The sequence below is a fragment of the Lactuca serriola genome, chromosome 4 (assembly GCF_051521515.1).
Source record: "Lactuca serriola cultivar US96UC23 chromosome 4, Lser_US96UC23_V15, whole genome shotgun sequence".
Classification (NCBI taxonomy): Eukaryota; Viridiplantae; Streptophyta; class Magnoliopsida; order Asterales; family Asteraceae; genus Lactuca; species Lactuca serriola.
The window spans coordinates 22,680,355-22,698,899 of record NC_136411.1 but is presented as its reverse complement, the minus strand read 5'-3'; the positions used below and the strand labels follow the sequence as shown (position 1 = coordinate 22,698,899).

The 18,545-nt window shown below is 33.5% G+C and overlaps 2 protein-coding genes across 2 annotated transcripts; both read right to left on the bottom strand.

Moving 5' to 3' along the window:
• Positions 1-3,351: 3,351 nt before the first annotated feature.
• LOC145101175 (auxin efflux carrier component 4-like) lies at positions 3,352-6,855 on the bottom strand. Its single transcript, XM_079038345.1, has 6 exons — positions 5,378-6,855; positions 5,000-5,282; positions 4,768-4,853; positions 4,205-4,362; positions 3,984-4,060; positions 3,352-3,902 (listed from the first exon to the last, which is right to left on the bottom strand). Exons 1-6 carry the CDS (start codon positions 6,621-6,623, stop codon positions 3,836-3,838), a joined length of 1,917 nt encoding a protein of 638 aa, XP_078894471.1. The 5' UTR covers positions 6,624-6,855; the 3' UTR covers positions 3,352-3,835.
• An 889-nt stretch (positions 6,856-7,744) lies between these two features.
• On the bottom strand, positions 7,745-12,083 carry LOC145098115 (uncharacterized). Its single transcript, XM_079035788.1, has 2 exons — positions 11,973-12,083; positions 7,745-8,371 (listed from the first exon to the last, which is right to left on the bottom strand). The coding sequence occupies exons 1-2, from the start codon at positions 12,081-12,083 to the stop codon at positions 7,745-7,747; spliced, it is 738 nt and encodes a 245-aa protein (XP_078891914.1).
• Positions 12,084-18,545: the final 6,462 nt, after the last annotated feature.

Below are 18,545 nucleotides of genomic sequence, written 5' to 3'. Positions count from 1 at the left end.
TGTATTAAATAAAATTATAAAAATTGTTATTATGATCCGAAAAAATTACATATCAATAGTCCTCATGAAATTGTTTGAATTTGAAAAAGATGATGTGCATGGTTAAAAACTTGCAACAATTATCCTTATGACAAACACTGTTAGCAAATAAAAGATAAAGTGAATATGAAATGACCAACATATCCTGATTTATTTTTCATTTTTCATTCAATGATTCATAATTTCAATATGGTTGTAGAGAGTGGAGGACTCCAAGGAGATCATTAAGCTCGCTAGCGCGCACTAGACCTGACAATTCGTGTATTCGTGTCATGAAAACGTGTCAGCCACGAATTTGACACGATACGATTACACGATGAGAAATAAGTTTTATCTCAATTTTTAAGATGTATTCGTGTCGTGTCGTGTCTCTCACAGATTCGTGTCTTCGTGTCTGAAATTGTCAGGTCTAGCGCGCACCATGGCTATAGCGAGAGGAGAGAGGATAGAGAAAGTTAGATCTTGGACTATGATTGGTTGTTTCTTTTTTCTTTTCTTTTTTATTTTTTTTCAAAATAAAACCTATCTGGCTTCCAAAATATTTGATGTGACAGTGTGCTAAGGGTGCTACTATTCCCTCCAGTCTTATAAAAAAACAAAGTTAGGCCCACTCATACCCCCCAACCCTCACACACACACACACACTCACTCTCTCTCTCTATACATATATATATATATATATATATATATATATATATATATATATATATATATATATAAGGTACAAAAACACCAGGCTGAACGCCTCGACGAGGACTTAAAACTTGGTTAAAAAATTAATCCTAGAGCACCTCATTGAGCATTGTCAACAAGCCTAGCGACTCTCACTCGCAAGTTATTTTTGATGGGTTTTCTGTTCTGAATGCTAGTTAGCATGTATAAATTTCTATTTCATTATCAACACCATGTTGTCTTATAATCATAAGTACGGGTGAGCATAATAACTGAAAATCGAATTAACTCAACAATTATAACCGAGCCATTATTAAAACGAGTGGTGTGGTTTCTAAATTTTGTTAACCAATTATATATGGTTTGATATCGACGTACATTTAACTGAACCAAACCACTAGCTTAAGTTTGAAATATAAAAATTATAATTATATACATGGTTTGAATTTTAAAAAGGATATCTAAAAATGAAACCTAATGGTAAATGAGTGAAAGAACATTAAATTTTACTGAGCACATAGTATATGAAACCGATTTATAGAAGATATATAAATAGTAAATAGTTACTATAAGGAATAAACTCTAACGACATGGTTTGAGCTAGAAACAAATTCAATTAGAGCTTCAGACCTAGTCAGCCATGATTCAATCAGATTTGACTCGGTCAGTGACTATCAAACAACCCTAAGGCAGAAGAACTTCTCCATGCACCCTTAATTTTGTCATGAAATAAAATGCATTCATACCAAGCCACCAAAATTATAGTATTTTAAGTAACCCTATCACAATTCACAACCATATTCATCGAAAATCTCCAACATATGTTTCTTGCGGTTTTCAAATTACACTCTTATAAAATATACTAATCAAAACACCTGTTAAGTGCGACCGAATTTCATTAGTGATGCACCAATTCCATGTTGATATGAAGTGAATATTGAAACGACCATTTAAATCCTAGCCTCAATGCAATTGCACAATGTAACAATATTGATTCGTTACTATAAAGATTATTGAATCCATCTCACCCCGTGATTGTGTATATGGATGATAAATATAATACAGTGAATAACAAATACATACGAAAGTACAGTGATAATCTTATCTAAAACTATACATCGTTATATTTGAATATTATGTGATCTTATCGCTAAGGCCGGACGGAGTGGGGTGAGGGAAAGGGTGAGGAAAGCTTCCCTCCCCTCTTGAACACCACTCCGTGGGTGAGGGAATGGAGTGCGGGAAAAGAGGTGGGGGGAGAGGGTGCCGCACTCTCTTTCCTCTTCTCATTGGTCAGTTAATTTTTTTTTTTTTTTTATCTTTTTTAATATTTATAAAATTATATACTTATTATAAAAATATAAAAAATATATCAAAATTCATGGTTTTTAATTCCCTACAAAATGAGTATAATATATGTATTAAATATATTAAAAAAAAAAAGGTGAGGGAAGGGCTTCCCACCAATTCCTTGCTTTTTGGTGAGGGAAAGGAAAGTGAGGAAAGAGGGGTATGACCCATCAAAAGTGAGGGAAGAGTCCCTCCCACAGCCTCTGGTCTAATAGTTACTAACTTCGATTCTTAAATATTAAATAAAACACGATTGTTACAACAAAAACTTAGCCACTTTTATTATAATTTTCTAGATATTTTTTGAGAAAACTTACTATTTCGTGAATGAATAACTTCAATTATATCATTGTGAAAAAATCTAGATATTTTATTGAATAACTAAATATTTTATAATATATTAAGCTGACGTCAAGCATGTGTTTTTTTTGGAACAATTAAGAGTTCTGGAAGTTTTTTTCTATCGTGGACCATGGTATCCAATTATTTGGATGTTTTAATGGGGTTTGAGTTCATTGACATACACATTTGGATAATAAAATTTGCGTTTTAATTAAAGACCGATTTACCATTCACCTTCATACGAATGCGAGATCAAAAATGTTGAAAAGCTTAAAAATTATCATATTTAGATTTCGAACTCAAGGTTCATAGAATGCTATCCCATTTTGGATACTATAACTTATGGAAGTTATTTTGGGATGAAGTGTGTGAAATAATGGCCTCCATTGATAAATGATCAATCAAATAAAGTAAATTTGCTTTTGGTCTCACACTTGGTTATAAAAGTCAAAAAAACTGCTTTTTATGCCACAAAAGTAAAGAGATAATGTGCTTTCTTAATTTTATCATCTCTTTTTATGAGGATTACTAGAAGGTATATATTCAATTCTTTCGGATTTTCAGCATATGCATATGCATGAACGTAAGGTTATAACTTCAAAAAGGTGACTGGTTTATATATTACATTCTATCATTTTATTCCCATTTTGAAAATAGATTTTAACCTTTTCAAATGGTTACAGTTATAATTCTTTATTTAATTTTTGTATATTATTTAAACAACCAAAAATCCGTATAAATCTTTACCTCATTCTACATAATATCTAAAGGCTAATTCTACACATGCCCTCAATTGCTTCATAATGCCCTCTGTGTGAGTGGGTGAATGAGTATGTGTACCCTCATTATTTGACTTTTTATGTCAGTGAGTAAGATCTAAATTGTAAATAGAATGTCCATATATCACAAACAACAAAACGAAATAATCCAATAATAAGTCACACATCATGTCTTTCAACCAGAAGATTTAAAATATCTTAATAACAACTCATGCATCACATCTCTCGATCATTATGATTTTAAATACTTACATTAAAAAAATACATATGAAACAAATAGTAATATTCTCCCTATTACATTAACATGCCAATATACACCTAAGATATTCTTTTTTAGTGCATCAAGTTTATGTATCTTTCCTTGTTTTCGTCTTGAAAAGCAATCACCTTGGCTGCTAGTATATCTAATTTGAGGAAGCAAGATCCTTATATCAAGGAGCTACGAGTGCTTTAAATCATGTCAAAAATCCCATCTTCCGATAGTCTTGGACTTGGAGTCTCTATATATAGGACTTCCCACTCATTCAATGCACACATGAAATGAAAATCCTTGAACAAGGAACTTGTTAGATGACTAAATCCTTTCTTAACACACATTCGACATTCATTCAATCTTAAAAGATTTCTTCCTCTTCCCCATGCTTTACTATGTCTCACAACCCAAGAAGAATGTAATACACCAAAGTTATAGGCAACGCAATCAACATCCCGAAAATCACCCTGAAATTTCCAAAAGAGGTTAATTCTCTCAACTTTTTTTCTTTAAAAAAAATGCCAAACATCTAACATATATATACTTACGCAGTACTGAGAATTGCTGGGTGAACGTTGTACTCTTTAGCAAATACAAAAGGTACAATCCCCTGTGGCAATGCAGCCTATCATTTACATCAAATTTAAAATAAGTTAAAACCAAAAAATATATACAATATGTCACACTTGAAAATTAAATTCAAAGTCGATCGTTTAAGATGAGATAATATATAATATAATATATATGATCGAATACAATTTATGTCGACCTGTACGATGGCGACATGGAGGAGGGTACCACGGAGGCCAACTATAATCGAAGCAGCCGCCATCACCGCTGGTCCTGTTAAAAACCTCACCGCCATTGAAAACGTAGCCACTGAATTCCCACAGGCAATTATCTTGGGTTGAAGAGCCATAAATATACCTACAGATACATATTTAATAAACATTACGTTACATTTTTTAAATATTTATATATGTACACACACTTGAATACTATTAAACTCTAAGAGACAGATTTGACAAAGGTTGTCATTAATGAACATGGTATTGCCGACAACTTGTTATTGTAAGATATCTTAGAAAGAAAGAAAGAAAATCGATTTAGGAAAAGAAAGAAAAATGATTAAACATTGGACGGATGTCAACAACGAATTGATAAAGATTGATGTTGCATTCTCCATTTTGAAAACAGTACCCACCACACTCTGGACCACGATTGAGTCTATTCAGCAATCATTATGGTCCCAATAATTAAGACTCATTTTGTTTCTTGAAAATAAATAAATAATTACTATATACAAAGTTATTTAAAATATTAAAAACTTACCTAAACTAAACATGGCCATTCCGAGACCAGCATCCGAGAGTATTGAAATCGATTTCTCAATTATTTTTGGCATTGCTACATGCCACCTGTGAATTGTGATCATCAAAATCGTTAAAAACACACATTAGTCAACTAATTCATGTTTTCAAAATTGTTTATTTATTAAACTTAATAACAATATAGAAAGGAATTTAATATAAAGTAGTCAAAGTGTACAAAATATGTCTATTACCTGAAAGAAACAAGAGACCATATTAGACCAATGAGACTCGAGTACGTGTTCGGGTTTCGGATCAGTTTTCTCCAAACCATAATCAGTATCAATCGGGTCATCACACTCGCCGGCGGCATCAATTTTCCGGCATTCCCTTCAAGAACCGGCGCCTCCTTATGGTGGAGCTCCGACGTAGAGCTTGATCCCTGTTTTAACCCAGTCGAGCCATCTTTGTCCCTCTCATCCTCTCCATCTCTCCCACTACCGAAACTGAATTCATCCCGTCGGAAATCTCCGGTCCCTATACCACTCATGAAATTGAAAGCCATAAATTACAGGTTCTTACTTCTCATGGTGGAATAATCAAGAAAAGGGTGGTTTGGATTTTACTTTTACCTTTTGATTCGGGATGATCGGAGGAGACCACCATACGGATTTCTTTAGCACCGTCGTTATCGGGTCGACCTGATTGATCTGTTGTCGCTCCAAAATCAGTACCGCCAAACACGTGGAGCCCACCCCCACCACCTTCCGAAACCGGCGAAGCACTGGAGCTCCAGACGAACATGTGAAGTTCTTTGTCGTCATTCTTAGTTTTGTTTTGTGAGCTGCCATTTTGTTGCACCACCGTAACCGGTGGCTGTAGGCCTTTTGCTGGTTTTGTAACCGTTGATGTGATCTCTGGGTTTGGAGCAGGGTAAGACGACGTCGACTGAACTCCCGGTGCCGGATAAGATCCAAACCTCGGAGAATTTAAAGGTCCCGGAGCTGTGCTCTCTTCAAAATTCGATGGTCGGGGTGTCGGGCCTCTCGATGACTGAACGGAATACATATCCGCCGGACCGAAATTCGATAACCGGCCACCGGGAAATCCCATCATAGAGTAAAAATCAGAGTTGTTAAAATTCGAACCTCTTGGAGTCTGGTTTCTCGATGAACTCAAACTGTAGATCTCCGCCCCTGTCAAATTCGATGGCCGGGGAGTCATTCCGGGGAGTGACCTTCTTGAAACGTTCGATTTCCTCACTGTCACATGAAGCTTCCCATCGTCTCCGATCTCAGCATCGGTTTCCAAAAAATCATGACCATCAAGTGACACAACATCGGACTCAACCTTGAATGACACAATAGACGCGGCAGTTTCCGGGAACTGTTCCATGATCAGAATCTTGGCGCCTCTGTATTCGAACAAGAAAAGCAGCAGAGTGTACCATATGATGCACTGCAGCACCACCACCTGAACCATCAACGACCCCGAATAATCGCCGTACATCGCAATTAGCAATGGAATCCCCATCACCAAAGTATTAGGTAGCGTGGAGAGTGAAAAAATCGTAATCATCCATTCCAAACTCCCGTTCTTCGAGAACTTAGCCCAGAGTCCGAGCACCACCAGCATAATGATTTTCTGGAGTGTGTCAGCGGCGATGAACCGGAAATTCATCTCGTATGGATTGTTCAAAGAAATGAAGTGAAACGACAGTAACGGAACGGCGAAGATAGCCACGAATCTGTTGATGCCGGAGCATTGATCAGGAGAAAATATCTTCCACCACCGTACACTGCCGTAAGCCAGAATCATAGCGACGTATAACGGCACCATCGCCGCCATGACGGTGTAGAAGTCATGCCCACTAATCATTGTTGCTTACAGATCTAGCGGCGGCGACTAGTATCGGAAGTGGAAAACCGACAGATTTCTGTACCTTTTTATTAGTTTGCCGGCCAATGTCTATGATTTAAGCGACTGATTGAACCAATCAACAAAAAGAAGCTTTGGGTAGAGAGAGAAACTGATGGGATGTAGCCATGGGGTTTGAGAAATAGGGAGAGTGTGAATCAGTAAATGGTGTGATTGAAAGACATTGTATATGGAGGAAGTGTATATATATATATATAGAGGAACAATGTAAGATAAGATGTATATAATGTGCACGTGTAGTGTGGGTGAGTGATTGACTTTGGTTGACCATATGTCGGGTGGGTTGAATCGGGTCGATAAATAAACAAATGTTTCAAGAAAATCTAAAGAGTGATATCAAATGCAGGTTAGAGTGATTCGAATTAACCTGTTTTAGGTAAGTACTAAAGTTTAGTTTTGTGGTATCATGATCTTTGGCGTTAATTGGTCGTTCATCGAACTTATGATCTCAGAAAAATAGTTTGTCATTATTATCCTTTATTGCATAACGCTAATGACCCGACGTAACTAATAGACTTGGTAATTCCTTTGATTGTTATTTGATCTCTAATCTTTGTTTATATACACAATAAAAGACCTAGCTAATAAGGAAAGTCCTATCTATAAGGAATGTCTAGATTAACTATAATTCAAAACAACTAATGATAATATAATACCACAACTAGATTATGACCCGCGTAAAACGCGGAGAACATATAAAAATATACATATAAATGTATAAAAAAGTTGGCACTATAAAAAAAATATAAAGTAACAGAAACATATTTAGTACTATTGATAACATTGAAATGTCTGAAAAAAATAATGAAACATTTGAATATCTATAATCGTTGAATGATCTCTTTATAGACATAATTTTTTGTTTTATTAGTTGGACGAACCTCGTCATATATGAGTACTTTAAATCATTTTTCACTTGTGGCACGAGAAACAAAAAAAACATATAACTGACAATGAGTGAAAACAGGTCTACGCAAGTATAATCCAACATTGGATAATTATTGTCATTGACTTTTGTTAATGGCCATAACAAAATAAACAACCATGGGGAATTGCCTCCGCTAAAAACGGAATGAGATTCTTTTATTAAACTGAGTTAACTTCATGCAAGGTATATAAGTAGTCTCGTTGAAAAATCTAGCATATATGATGCAGGCTTCAATAACGTGTCTTCCAATCCTAACAATATGTAACCTAGTACCATTGCATAGTCCTTTGGTTTGTTCGATATTACGAAGTAACATGACTGGAACACCTATTTTTAGTGTAAGTTTATGGTTGGAAATTCTAGACGCCTTAAAATCATTCAACACAACTGAAGAGTAGATTGATTCCTCAAAAAAATCTGGTAACTCTATCTCACATAAAGAGTTTGAACTCATATATGTTTTCCCTTCATCTTTCATCAATCGTAAAATGTAGTCATTGGTAGCATCGAATTCTTCATTTGTAGGTACCAAAATAGCTTTATCTTGAAAATATGATGGATCATCAAGATGGTTTTCAAATGATGGATAAATGGTGGATACAATTAAATGAATATGGTCACCTATAGAGCGAACAACGTCTTCTGGAAATTCCACTTCAACTTCACCATCATTAGGGCCACCAGTATTACCTTCACTAATTTTAAGAATCCACTCATCAAATGCTTTTGTCTCATCCAAATCATTAGTTAGACAAACAAACTAAAGCCTCATGTTTACTGTTAAACGTAAAATTGTACATTCACGCCATAATTCAACAGGTGGAGGTAAACAATTTACAATATACCTAAATAATCAAATGCATATCAACTCGATAACATTAATTGAAAATGTTCAAGGTTTAACGTTGGAAGTTTGATGTACAATTTAGGAATTGATTTTAGATTTATTACAATTCAAAGTTCATTGTCTGTTTTGGATGATTACTCAAATTACATTGCTAATCTCAATGGGGGTCACTAATATGGTTGATGGTCTGATCTTGGTCGATGTGATGTGTTCTTCTCAATCATGAAATCAATGTGGATAGTCCGCAGACCATGTGTTGAGTAACACCTAAGTGAAGCATTTTAACACATTTAGAACAACATAAACCCATTAACTTACATAGGATAGTTGGTTAGGGCCAATCAACTATTACAGGAAAACCTTATTACAGTAACTTAAGAACATTAGGTTATGAATATGCAACATTGTTTTGTATATTGATCACATTCGTTCTGGTAAAAAAAATCCTTCAAATGTTTCCTGGTAATGATCATTAGAAAGTACAAAACATATCAAATAACATTTTAGCTTTATTACATCTCGAAGTTATTTCATATGCTATTTTGAGAGCATCTAAATGGTGTGTAAGCTACTAACAGGAATAAAGATTTTGAATAAATTCGGTTAGTCAAAACTGAGTTTTTCTTTTACTTTTTCGGGTTGTCATATCAGGATTTTATCCTTTTCCAAATAGATTTTTCTACATATGTTCATCAAGGTATGCATTCAAGGAATCTACCTCCAGTTAAAGAATTCCAAAAAAAAGTTATTTTTTAAAAGTACAATGTTATTAATGATTTTTTTTTTGCAAAGTTCAACGCTATTAATGAAATTCGTTTCCAAAACACTGTCCTACAAATGAGCTTCAATGTTGGAAAATATGAAACGTTTCAATATCATCTAAAAATATTCCAAAACAATATTTTTTTAAAGTACAATGCCGTTAATAATTTTTTTTTTTTTGCAAATTTCAATACTAAAAACAAAATTTCCCTATAAAATTATCATATTAATGACCTACTAATTAACATTTAAATTTATATATTACATAAATGGTTCACTTGTGAACAAAAATACATAAATGGTCCATATATGAAATATTTTTTTACATACATGATCTATATGCGAAAGAAAATGAAAATGTACTTTCCATTAACAAAATGTTTTAAAAAAAAATCCTATTAATGAGCTCTAATGTACATAAAAATAAAATTTTTCTAGATTAGCAAAAAGAATACGAAAAAGTCCTTTTTTGAAACTATGATGCTATTAATGAACTTTTTTTGCAAAGTTCAATGCAATTAATGAATATTTTGTTTTCCAAAAGACAATCCTTTAAATGATCTTCAATATACAAAAAATGTAATTTTCCATATCAACTAAAAATAATTCAAAAGTCATTTTTTTAAGAGTACGATACCCACAATGTTACCAACCCTATTTTCAAAAGTCATTCAAAAGACAATCCTTGCTGAGAAAGACAATGTTACCAACCCTATTTTCAAAAGTCATTCAAAAGACATTCAACTAAAAATAATTCAAAAGTCATTCAAAAGACAATCCTTGCTGAGAAAACCTTGATACCCACAATGTTACCAACCCTATTTTCAAGAGTGTAGGGTGTACCCATTTATCATTGAGAAAGTAAACTCAATAAGAAGATTCAAACCAATTAAATGAAACAATAAGGTTGTGCAAGGTTCTTACTATGCTTCTTGGCATGCCCAGACAACACAAGTTAACCAAAAAAAAACGTGCCAATTAACCAAAATTAATCAACCCCAAACATTTTCCAATAAGATTTATCGATGTAATATGTTTACATGGTATACTAAAACTTTGTCTTTTCTTTGCTATTGAGTCTAAAAGATGTTTTTTTATAATATTAAAAAAGAATAAGTAATAATTTATTTCTGAGATCCCACTTTGTATTTTTAAATATGTTTTTTTACAATAAATCAAAACACATATCACTACTGGGTTTTGCTGAGTTGTAGGATATGTGGATCACTCAATGGTATAAGGGTTTAGTGATAGGTTGATTAAAAAATTTTGAAACTGCGTTTGTAATTATTTTGGCTTGTAATTTACACTTATAAGTATTTTTCTTTTTGTTTATTTGAAGTGTAAAATACAACTCGAGATATAAAAAAAACACTAGATTATGACCCGTGTAAAATGCAGAGAACATATAAAAAATACATATAAAAGTATAAAAAGTTGGCACAATAATTAAAAAGAAAGTAACAAAAATAGAATTAGTTTTATTGGTAACATTGAAAAAACAATGAAATGTTTGAATATCTATAACCGATGAAGGACCTCTTTGTAAACAACGTTTTTTTTTTATTAGTTGGACGACCTTGTCACATATGAGTACCTTCAATACGATATCTTTTTAATTTATACTCTTCTTAGGTTCGGGAACCAATGTCAGTTGTCTTTTTTCTTTCTTGTTGATGTATCAATTAATGCAATACAAATTGGTGCTGCATTTAGAGCTTTTAGTGCTATTAGTCCATTTGTTAATGATCTTCCAGTAAGTTCATATGTTTTTCATAAAAATTACAACTTTTTATATTTTCTTCGAGTTAATGTTTTATTGATATGTAATAATAATAATATGATTGGTGTAGGAGGGTCCTCAAACACTTGTGGGAATTACATTTGACTCATTGCAACAATTTTTTTTTTTAAAATTAACTTGTCAAAAAGAATTATTCCTTCAAGCTCTTTTGCATTTTTTTATTGCAGCTATTGATTTTCTTAGTTCCAGACATATATGATGTTTACACTCCTCTCCCCTCTGATGTTATTGTTCAACTTTCTAAGGTGATGAAGTTACCAAAGACTGGTGTTGATGATCATTGGACATTAGCAAATAACTTAAATGCATTTTCAAGAATCCTGTAAGTAAATCTATTTCTAACTCAAGTTACGACAACACGCTTGTGTTTGTCTGTCGTGTGTTTATCATAACGTTTATTAAGGGTATTAGTATCAATTTATACATATCTCCAAATATAAGTCAATTTTAATCAAAGGGCAAAATACTCCTTTTTCTTAAGTTGGCAAACAAGTTTAATCTGGAGAACATGAGTGCGACCTATATGAAAACTGTCAAATGTCCTCTAGAATCTGAAATGTTATAAGTTGTCTTTGTAATTGAATTATCTGTTATTTTTCATTTTCATTTAAGTTCTTTTGGGATTAAACAAAAGGAAAAACAACATAATTTCGTTGTATGAAAAAAATTCGGAGTACAAGGCTACAATTGGTATAAAACCCTAAAATGATAGCTCATAACTTTGGCCTAACTCATCTAATTTTGTATCATACACTAAAAGAACAAATAAAAGAATAAAAAAATAGTTGCAATGAAAACCTTGTTTTGTGTACCAATAAGTTGGCATAAAACTCAACAGTTCTTGAATATAGGAAGAGTCTACTCTTCAAAAATGAATTGGAAACTATAATAAGGAACCAGTTCGTGTAGATGTGCAGTCCATGATCAAATCCAACCGTACGAGTATACCTGAAGGGCTAATTTTCTCATGGAGAGCATGACAAAATCACCGATGAGAAATTCATTTGGTGGCAAGTTAAAAAGCTTTTTGAATGTCGAATTCCTATGAGTTGACTTCATATTGAGCTGTCAAGAAGTTAGAATAATTCGTATAGATGTGCAGTCCATAATCAATACTCCTATAATGCAAAAGTTAAAAGATTTTACAAAATAATGAAAATAAAACACCATAAAAAAGAAGTGTAAAAGGGTCATTTACCAAACTTTAGATGGCTGCAAAAAAGAAACGCTCTTTGTTCATACTTACTTCACACATACATCATTTTAATAATGCAAATGTCAATTTACCTATAATGAAATTAAAAATAAATAAATAAGCCAAACCTGAGATCTTTTTTGACAACATATGCATCCGACTTAACTATATTGGATCTTGGAAAGCAAATGTATTGGTTAATGCAAGTGAAGGATATAGAATTGATTTTCCAACATCCATTTTTGGGTAACATCCACTTTCATATCCCTTTTACACATACTTCGGCTCATGTGCGATTCTTGATTCTGTTAAAAAAATACAAAGCTATAAGAATTGCACTTTTAGAAAGCATGTATATTATGGAATAAGGTTAGAACGCGTTTGGTCTTCAAATTTAAGAATCTTAAGAATGACTTAACTAAAAAAATTCCTAAGTATAGTGTATCACGGTTGGTTTTTTATTCCAGTGAAGGGGATTGTATCCCATTACCTCGATGGTATATTATCTAAGAAAGTAAGAAATAAGGCCAAATGGAACTTGATGGCAAAACTCCATTCTTTCGTTGCTTATACTGAAAAATATATAAATTTTATAAATTCTTAGAAGTGGATATATATTTTTTTTGATAATCAACCTTCTACACATAAAAATCCCAAATCTTCCCGATGATAAACTTTGATAGTACACGGTCATTACAATTTTTTTGTTTCAATAGCTTAAACATCTAATAACGGCTTAAGGATATGAATATAAACTAAAGAACTACATACAATAAATACCTAATAACCTCAAATGCTACAGAGTTTCAAATATTTTTCTCACACTTCTTCTCTCAACTTTTACATATTGACGACATGTCTCCAATGGGTTGAAGCGCTTCAAGACTTATGAAATTGTTCATAATCTTTAATGATAACGTAATAATTTTTAATCTTAATCCAAATATAAATTCTTTTTGAGTACCTTAAAAACTACATTATGGTGTCCCTGCTTTACAGTATTAGAAAAATAAATAAAAAAATTCATACATTTTTTGCAACTTTTTCATAAATTTCATGAAAAGATCTATCAATCTTTTTCTGGTCAAGGATTTAATCTCCCTCATCATACCAAAATCATAGTATATTAATGATTCATGATTCATTATTCATCCGAGCCAATTGCAAGGTTTCTAGGATTACGATCAACATGAAAGAAACTGGTTGTTATCTACATAAAATAGGAAAAATATATTAAAAATTTAGTAAAAAAATAAAAGCATTTTTTATTTTTTTTAATGAGCGTGTACATATGAGTGTTGGGCGTCTTATTTTGGGAGTTTTTCAATACTCTTTTTTAGTCCAAAAGAAAAGTTCCATTTTATTTTAGAGGCAAAATTATAAAATTATTTGACCACTTCTATTTTTTATGATCATACAGATAAATGTTGACCACTTTTTTATATTATTTTACCAACTACTCAATCAATCTGAACTCTGGATAACTCACCTAATATCTTTTGACGACAACTTCTTTGTCTATTCTATTGTTTTCTACAACTAAAAGCAAATACAAAAAAGAGATATATTTAACTATCATATTACTTGTTCCATCACTAACAACAAAAAACTCTAGCAAGAAACATATTTGAGGATTGAATTGCTACCTGATGCAAATCGACTCATTTTTTATTCCCTTTTTTGTTTATCTTCATTTGCTGATACCATAAAAAATGGTATTTGCAAGATGGTGTTTGATATATTTTGAGGTACTGAGTGAATGCCAGTTGACATCAAGAACACAAATCATAATTGTGTTCAACAAAAACCAAAAATCAACACCAAGATAGCATTGAAGAAAAAAGTAAGCACACAAAAGCTATATATATAAATAGAAAATGGTGAAAAAAATGAGGGAAAAGAAGAAAACAGTAACAAAAGTCGTATAAAATGCAAAGCAAGAGGTTGGAGTGGTGTATAAAACAAACCTATGAATAAATCAAAAAGACGAACACGTTAACTGTGTGTGTATGTTGTCTTTCTAGTTTCTGCAACAGATAGAAAGAAGGAGGCGAAGAAGGAGCGACGATTCCCTTAATTCCTGATAGCAAGGGTAGAAATTAGGTTTTTTTTCATCAAAATTGAGAAATAAACACCAGAAATCGAAACATAACAAATCAATTATAAGTCGTTGTGCGGAGAAACAAATAACTGACTGGAAGAAGGAGAGCCCTAAGGTGAAACGCAAGAAATATGAAGAATGGGAAGGAGACGAAATAGATGAGTGCTTGCGATTGTAATGATAAGATGAAAGGGATTCGAAGTTACATAAGAAGGAATCAAAGAGATAAGATTATGGATTGTCTGCGCATAGAGACATGGCAAGAGAAATTGTCTCTGGATTCGAGGTCGTAGAAGCGAGAATCGATTGAATTGTTGTGAAAGAAAATGTACACATCATTGAAATTAGTGGGATAAACTTTCTTATATATCTTCCAGCACCATTGTTCTTCAGATTTTCTTCTTTGCAATAAATTGAAAAGAAAATAATGACTGTGTTATTGATTTTCAAACCAGAACAAAAGAAACGAGTAATGAGGGGTGGGGTTGACCAAATTATGATGTCATTAATAAATTTCCTAATTTTAAAAATAATTTTATTTTTGGTGAGATTTAATTGTCATTAATAGATTTCCTGATTTTAAAAATAATTTTATTTTTGGTGAGATTTAATTGACATTAATAGATTTCCTAATTTTAAAAATAATTTTATTTTTGGTTAGATTTAATTGTAATTAATAGATTTGCTAATGTTAAAAGTAATTGTCATTAATAGATTTCATAAAATTGGTGGACCAAAGAAAAAAGTTGATCAAATGATGATGTCAGCATAACGATCTAACGGTAGAAAATATATGAATGAAACAAATCAATGACCCTGATTGTTGAAAGTGATGTCACAAAGTTTCTCTTTTAGTAATATTTAAAGATTGAAGCAAAACGTGAACGAATGTTGAGCTTGTTGTGAAAATCATCAAAAAGAACTCACGTCAGGTCTTTGGTTAAAGCGTTGGCAATGTGATACTGAGATAAAACATGTAGAACCCAAACCTCATCTTTTGCAATTTTTTTCACATATAAAATGTATGTCCATTTAATATGTTTGGTCCATTGGTGATGAATTGGATCCCCCGCCAAGTAAATAGCACCAACTTTATCGCAGTAAACAATTGTATATTTGGTTAACACACAATAAAGATAAAATATAGGATTTTGTAACCAACTTGCATCATAAACAACATTGGCGAAGGCAAGGGTAGCTAGAAATTTGTTATATGACTGTAACAAGCTTAAGATGTCGGCCTTTGATGGACATGATGCCCATGGGTGGATTTATCGAGTAAAGAGGTATTTTGAAGTCCAAGGCATTAAGCGGCAGATCAGTTACGGGAAGCAATTATTTGTATGAATGGCGCAACATTATCGTCGTATCGATGGGTCGATGGGAGAAACCCATTCCAATCTTGGGTAAGTTTGAAGAGAAGATTGTTTGAGCGTTTTCAACCATATTATGAAGGCAACCTCTACAAGTAATTCTTTGTTGTCAACCAATATGGTACGCACATAGATAATGTGACTAGGTTTGAACAACATGCAGGGCAGAGGGATGACTTATGTAATGCCAACTTTCAGTTATGTTTATTTTAAGTAATTCAATATTTTGGAGGTTAGATTTCTGGTGGCCACGACCTGGTGATGGAATCCTACGGCGTGGCCAAGGGAAAAGTTCCATGGGAACTAAGCTAGCATCACGGTGTGACATCTATTTCCCACGGTGTGGTCGTTGTTTAATGGAAAACCCTAATTCGGGGTTTTATCCCTTATTTAAGGGAATATGATGGCTTAGGTTTCCCACCCTCAACCTCAATCACCCTCCCTCATCCTGCAAGAGAAAACCCTAGCCTCCATTGCTAACCTTTGAAGTTTTTGTGTGTTTGGTGGTGTTTTGAAGAAGAAGAAGAAGAAGGCACCCTTGGGCTTTGTTTCAGCAAGCAACTCTCCATATCCCTCTTGTGCATGTTTCTGGACTCTTGTAAGTCCTCAAGATCCAATCTTTATGTTACTTGTCGTTAAACCTAACCCTTTTTCCCTTAATGTTCATGGTGTGAGAAATTGGAAGGTTGAATCTCATAAAGTTGGTGACTTTATGGATCCATGTGGTCAATTTAGTGTCATATGTTCCAGATCTAAGGATCTTTGGAATTTTTGGTCCTATGCTTAAGGTCGAGTTCCTTATTGCTATGTTTTGACCTAAAATGGAAGGGACATGCATTGGACATGCATGTCCATAAAGCTGCGATTTTTATGGCTTATTAGGTATAGGAAACCCTTCTGGAAACTTTGGGTGAGCAACTCTAAAGATTGAGTTCTTAGTGAGTGTCTTTATGCATTTAGTCACCTTTAAGGATTTAGGATTGGGTATCTTGACTTATTGAGGTGTCTTAATGGATAAAGTTAGAAACTTTATCCATCAAGACCATATGAAGGACCAAATCTAAGCATTGAAGATCTTGGAGTTGTAGGAAAATAACTTAATGGATTAAGCTACCTGGACCAGTCCCCACGGTGTGACCTTAGGTTGCCACAGCATGGCGAGTGGGTAGGAACCCGTTTGCTTTATCGTTTAGCGGCCACAACATGGCGACCGGCTAGAGGTTGACCTTTGACTTTTGATCGTTGACTGTTGACTTTGATAAAGTCTAACTTCATGTTATTTCGGATATTTTGAGTAGTAGGTTGAGGTTTGGTCCCTGTGCATTGTATAGGTGACCCGTAGAGTCGGTGTTTGGAGTAGTGATCAATTCATCCATCGTTCAGATTGTGAGGTGAGTTTTCTTCATTGTACTTATAGGTCGAAGGCACCAATGCCGACCCATTAGGTTATGTATCTAGGTATTTAGGATGATGTTATGCTGGTTATATGTTAGAATGGTAGATCTGTATGATTACCTATATTCAGTGGTTATACGTTAGATTGGTAGATCTGTATGACTACCTTTACTTGCTTGCTTTTGGTTACAGTTGTATATGTCAACATATTATTGTGTTGTGGGGTTGAGTTGATCCTGCTTTGCGCTGAAGGCCAAGATACCTGGGCGGTCCAGTTGTTACTGCAGGCCCAAAGGAGAGGTCCAGCTTATGATGTAGGCTCGGGAGTGGTCCAACTAGTAGTTGAAGTCTCGATGGCGGTCCAGCCTTGTGTTGCAGACCTAGTTGTGTGCATTGTATTATGTTTTTGTATGGTACTTTGGGGGAACTCACTAAGCTTTGGCTTACAATTTGACTTATGATTTTAAGTACATCAAAGGACAGGGGCAAGGAGAAGGCGTGATTGTGCACATCATCCTGAATTTTTATTTGGCTTTTGATTTTGGGATATTATGATCCATGATTGTGGTTTGTGGAAAACTATGTTTTTGTGTAATTTATGGATTTTGGATGGTTTTAAAAATGAAAATTTGGTTATGATTTTTGGGATGTTACAAATTGGCATCAGAGCCCTGGTTTGAGAGAATTAGATGAACACTTGTGTGATTCCAGACTCAAACTAAGGATTTACAAAATGTTTTCAAAATTTAACCATATGAAAACTGACAGGAAGGATGCGATACGTACAATCAGCCGAAGCCATGGAAAGTGATTCCCCAAGATACCCAGACTTGTTTTAAGTATTCATAGAATTACATGCTAGTATGTAGGCTAAGGATCTTGTTATGTTGTCAAACCCAACAAATAAAAGGGTACAATATACTCCAAAAGAACACTGCTATATTGCACTAAAAAGTAGCATAGGATAAGTAGTGTCGATCCACAGAGACACAGGGCTAATGTCTATACCTTTTTGCATAAGGCAATTTAGTCACCAAGAATAAAAAAGGGGGGTTTTGTATGTAACAATTCAAATAAATGAAACAAGGGACGAACAAATGATTAACTAATTAAAGTGAATTTAGAAATCTTAAAGACTCCAACTCTATGTATAATGACTTAGCAATGTGATTCCTAGATGACATGATATTTGCTCACTTCTACCCAAATTGGTATTTAAAAGTGTTAACAAGCTCTAACATTTTCCATTCACCACATTAATTAACCAAAATAAGCTCTTTGATTAACCCTAACCTCACTAACCTAATCTAAACAAGCTCTTAGAGTTGGATTGAAAGATTGCATTAAACTTTATGTGAATGTTCCCAAAACCATTCAATACTCCTCACAAGCTCGGGAGCGTAAGAATGCGTGAATATGATTTACACTAGATTTATTCAAAAGAATTCAATTTATTG

Bases quoted from the DNA above. Each gene is read 5' to 3' on its own strand.
- LOC145101175 (XM_079038345.1), bottom strand. From the start codon at position 6,623: ATGATTAGTGGGCATGACTTCTACACCGTCATGGCGGCGATGGTGCCG. The intron at 4,854-4,999 runs GTAATAGACATA...CACAATTCACAG, and splicing joins TGGTCTCTTGTTTCTTTCAG to GTGGCATGTAGCAATGCCAA. The intron at 4,363-4,767 runs GTAAGTTTTTAA...ATGTATCTGTAG, and splicing joins AATGGCCATGTTTAGTTTAG to GTATATTTATGGCTCTTCAA.
- LOC145098115 (XM_079035788.1), bottom strand. From the start codon at position 12,083: ATGAAGTCAACTCATAGGAATTCGACATTCAAAAAGCTTTTTAACTTG. The intron at 8,372-11,972 runs GTATACTCGTAC...ATGAGGCTTTAG, and splicing joins TGAGAAAATTAGCCCTTCAG to TTTGTTTGTCTAACTAATGA.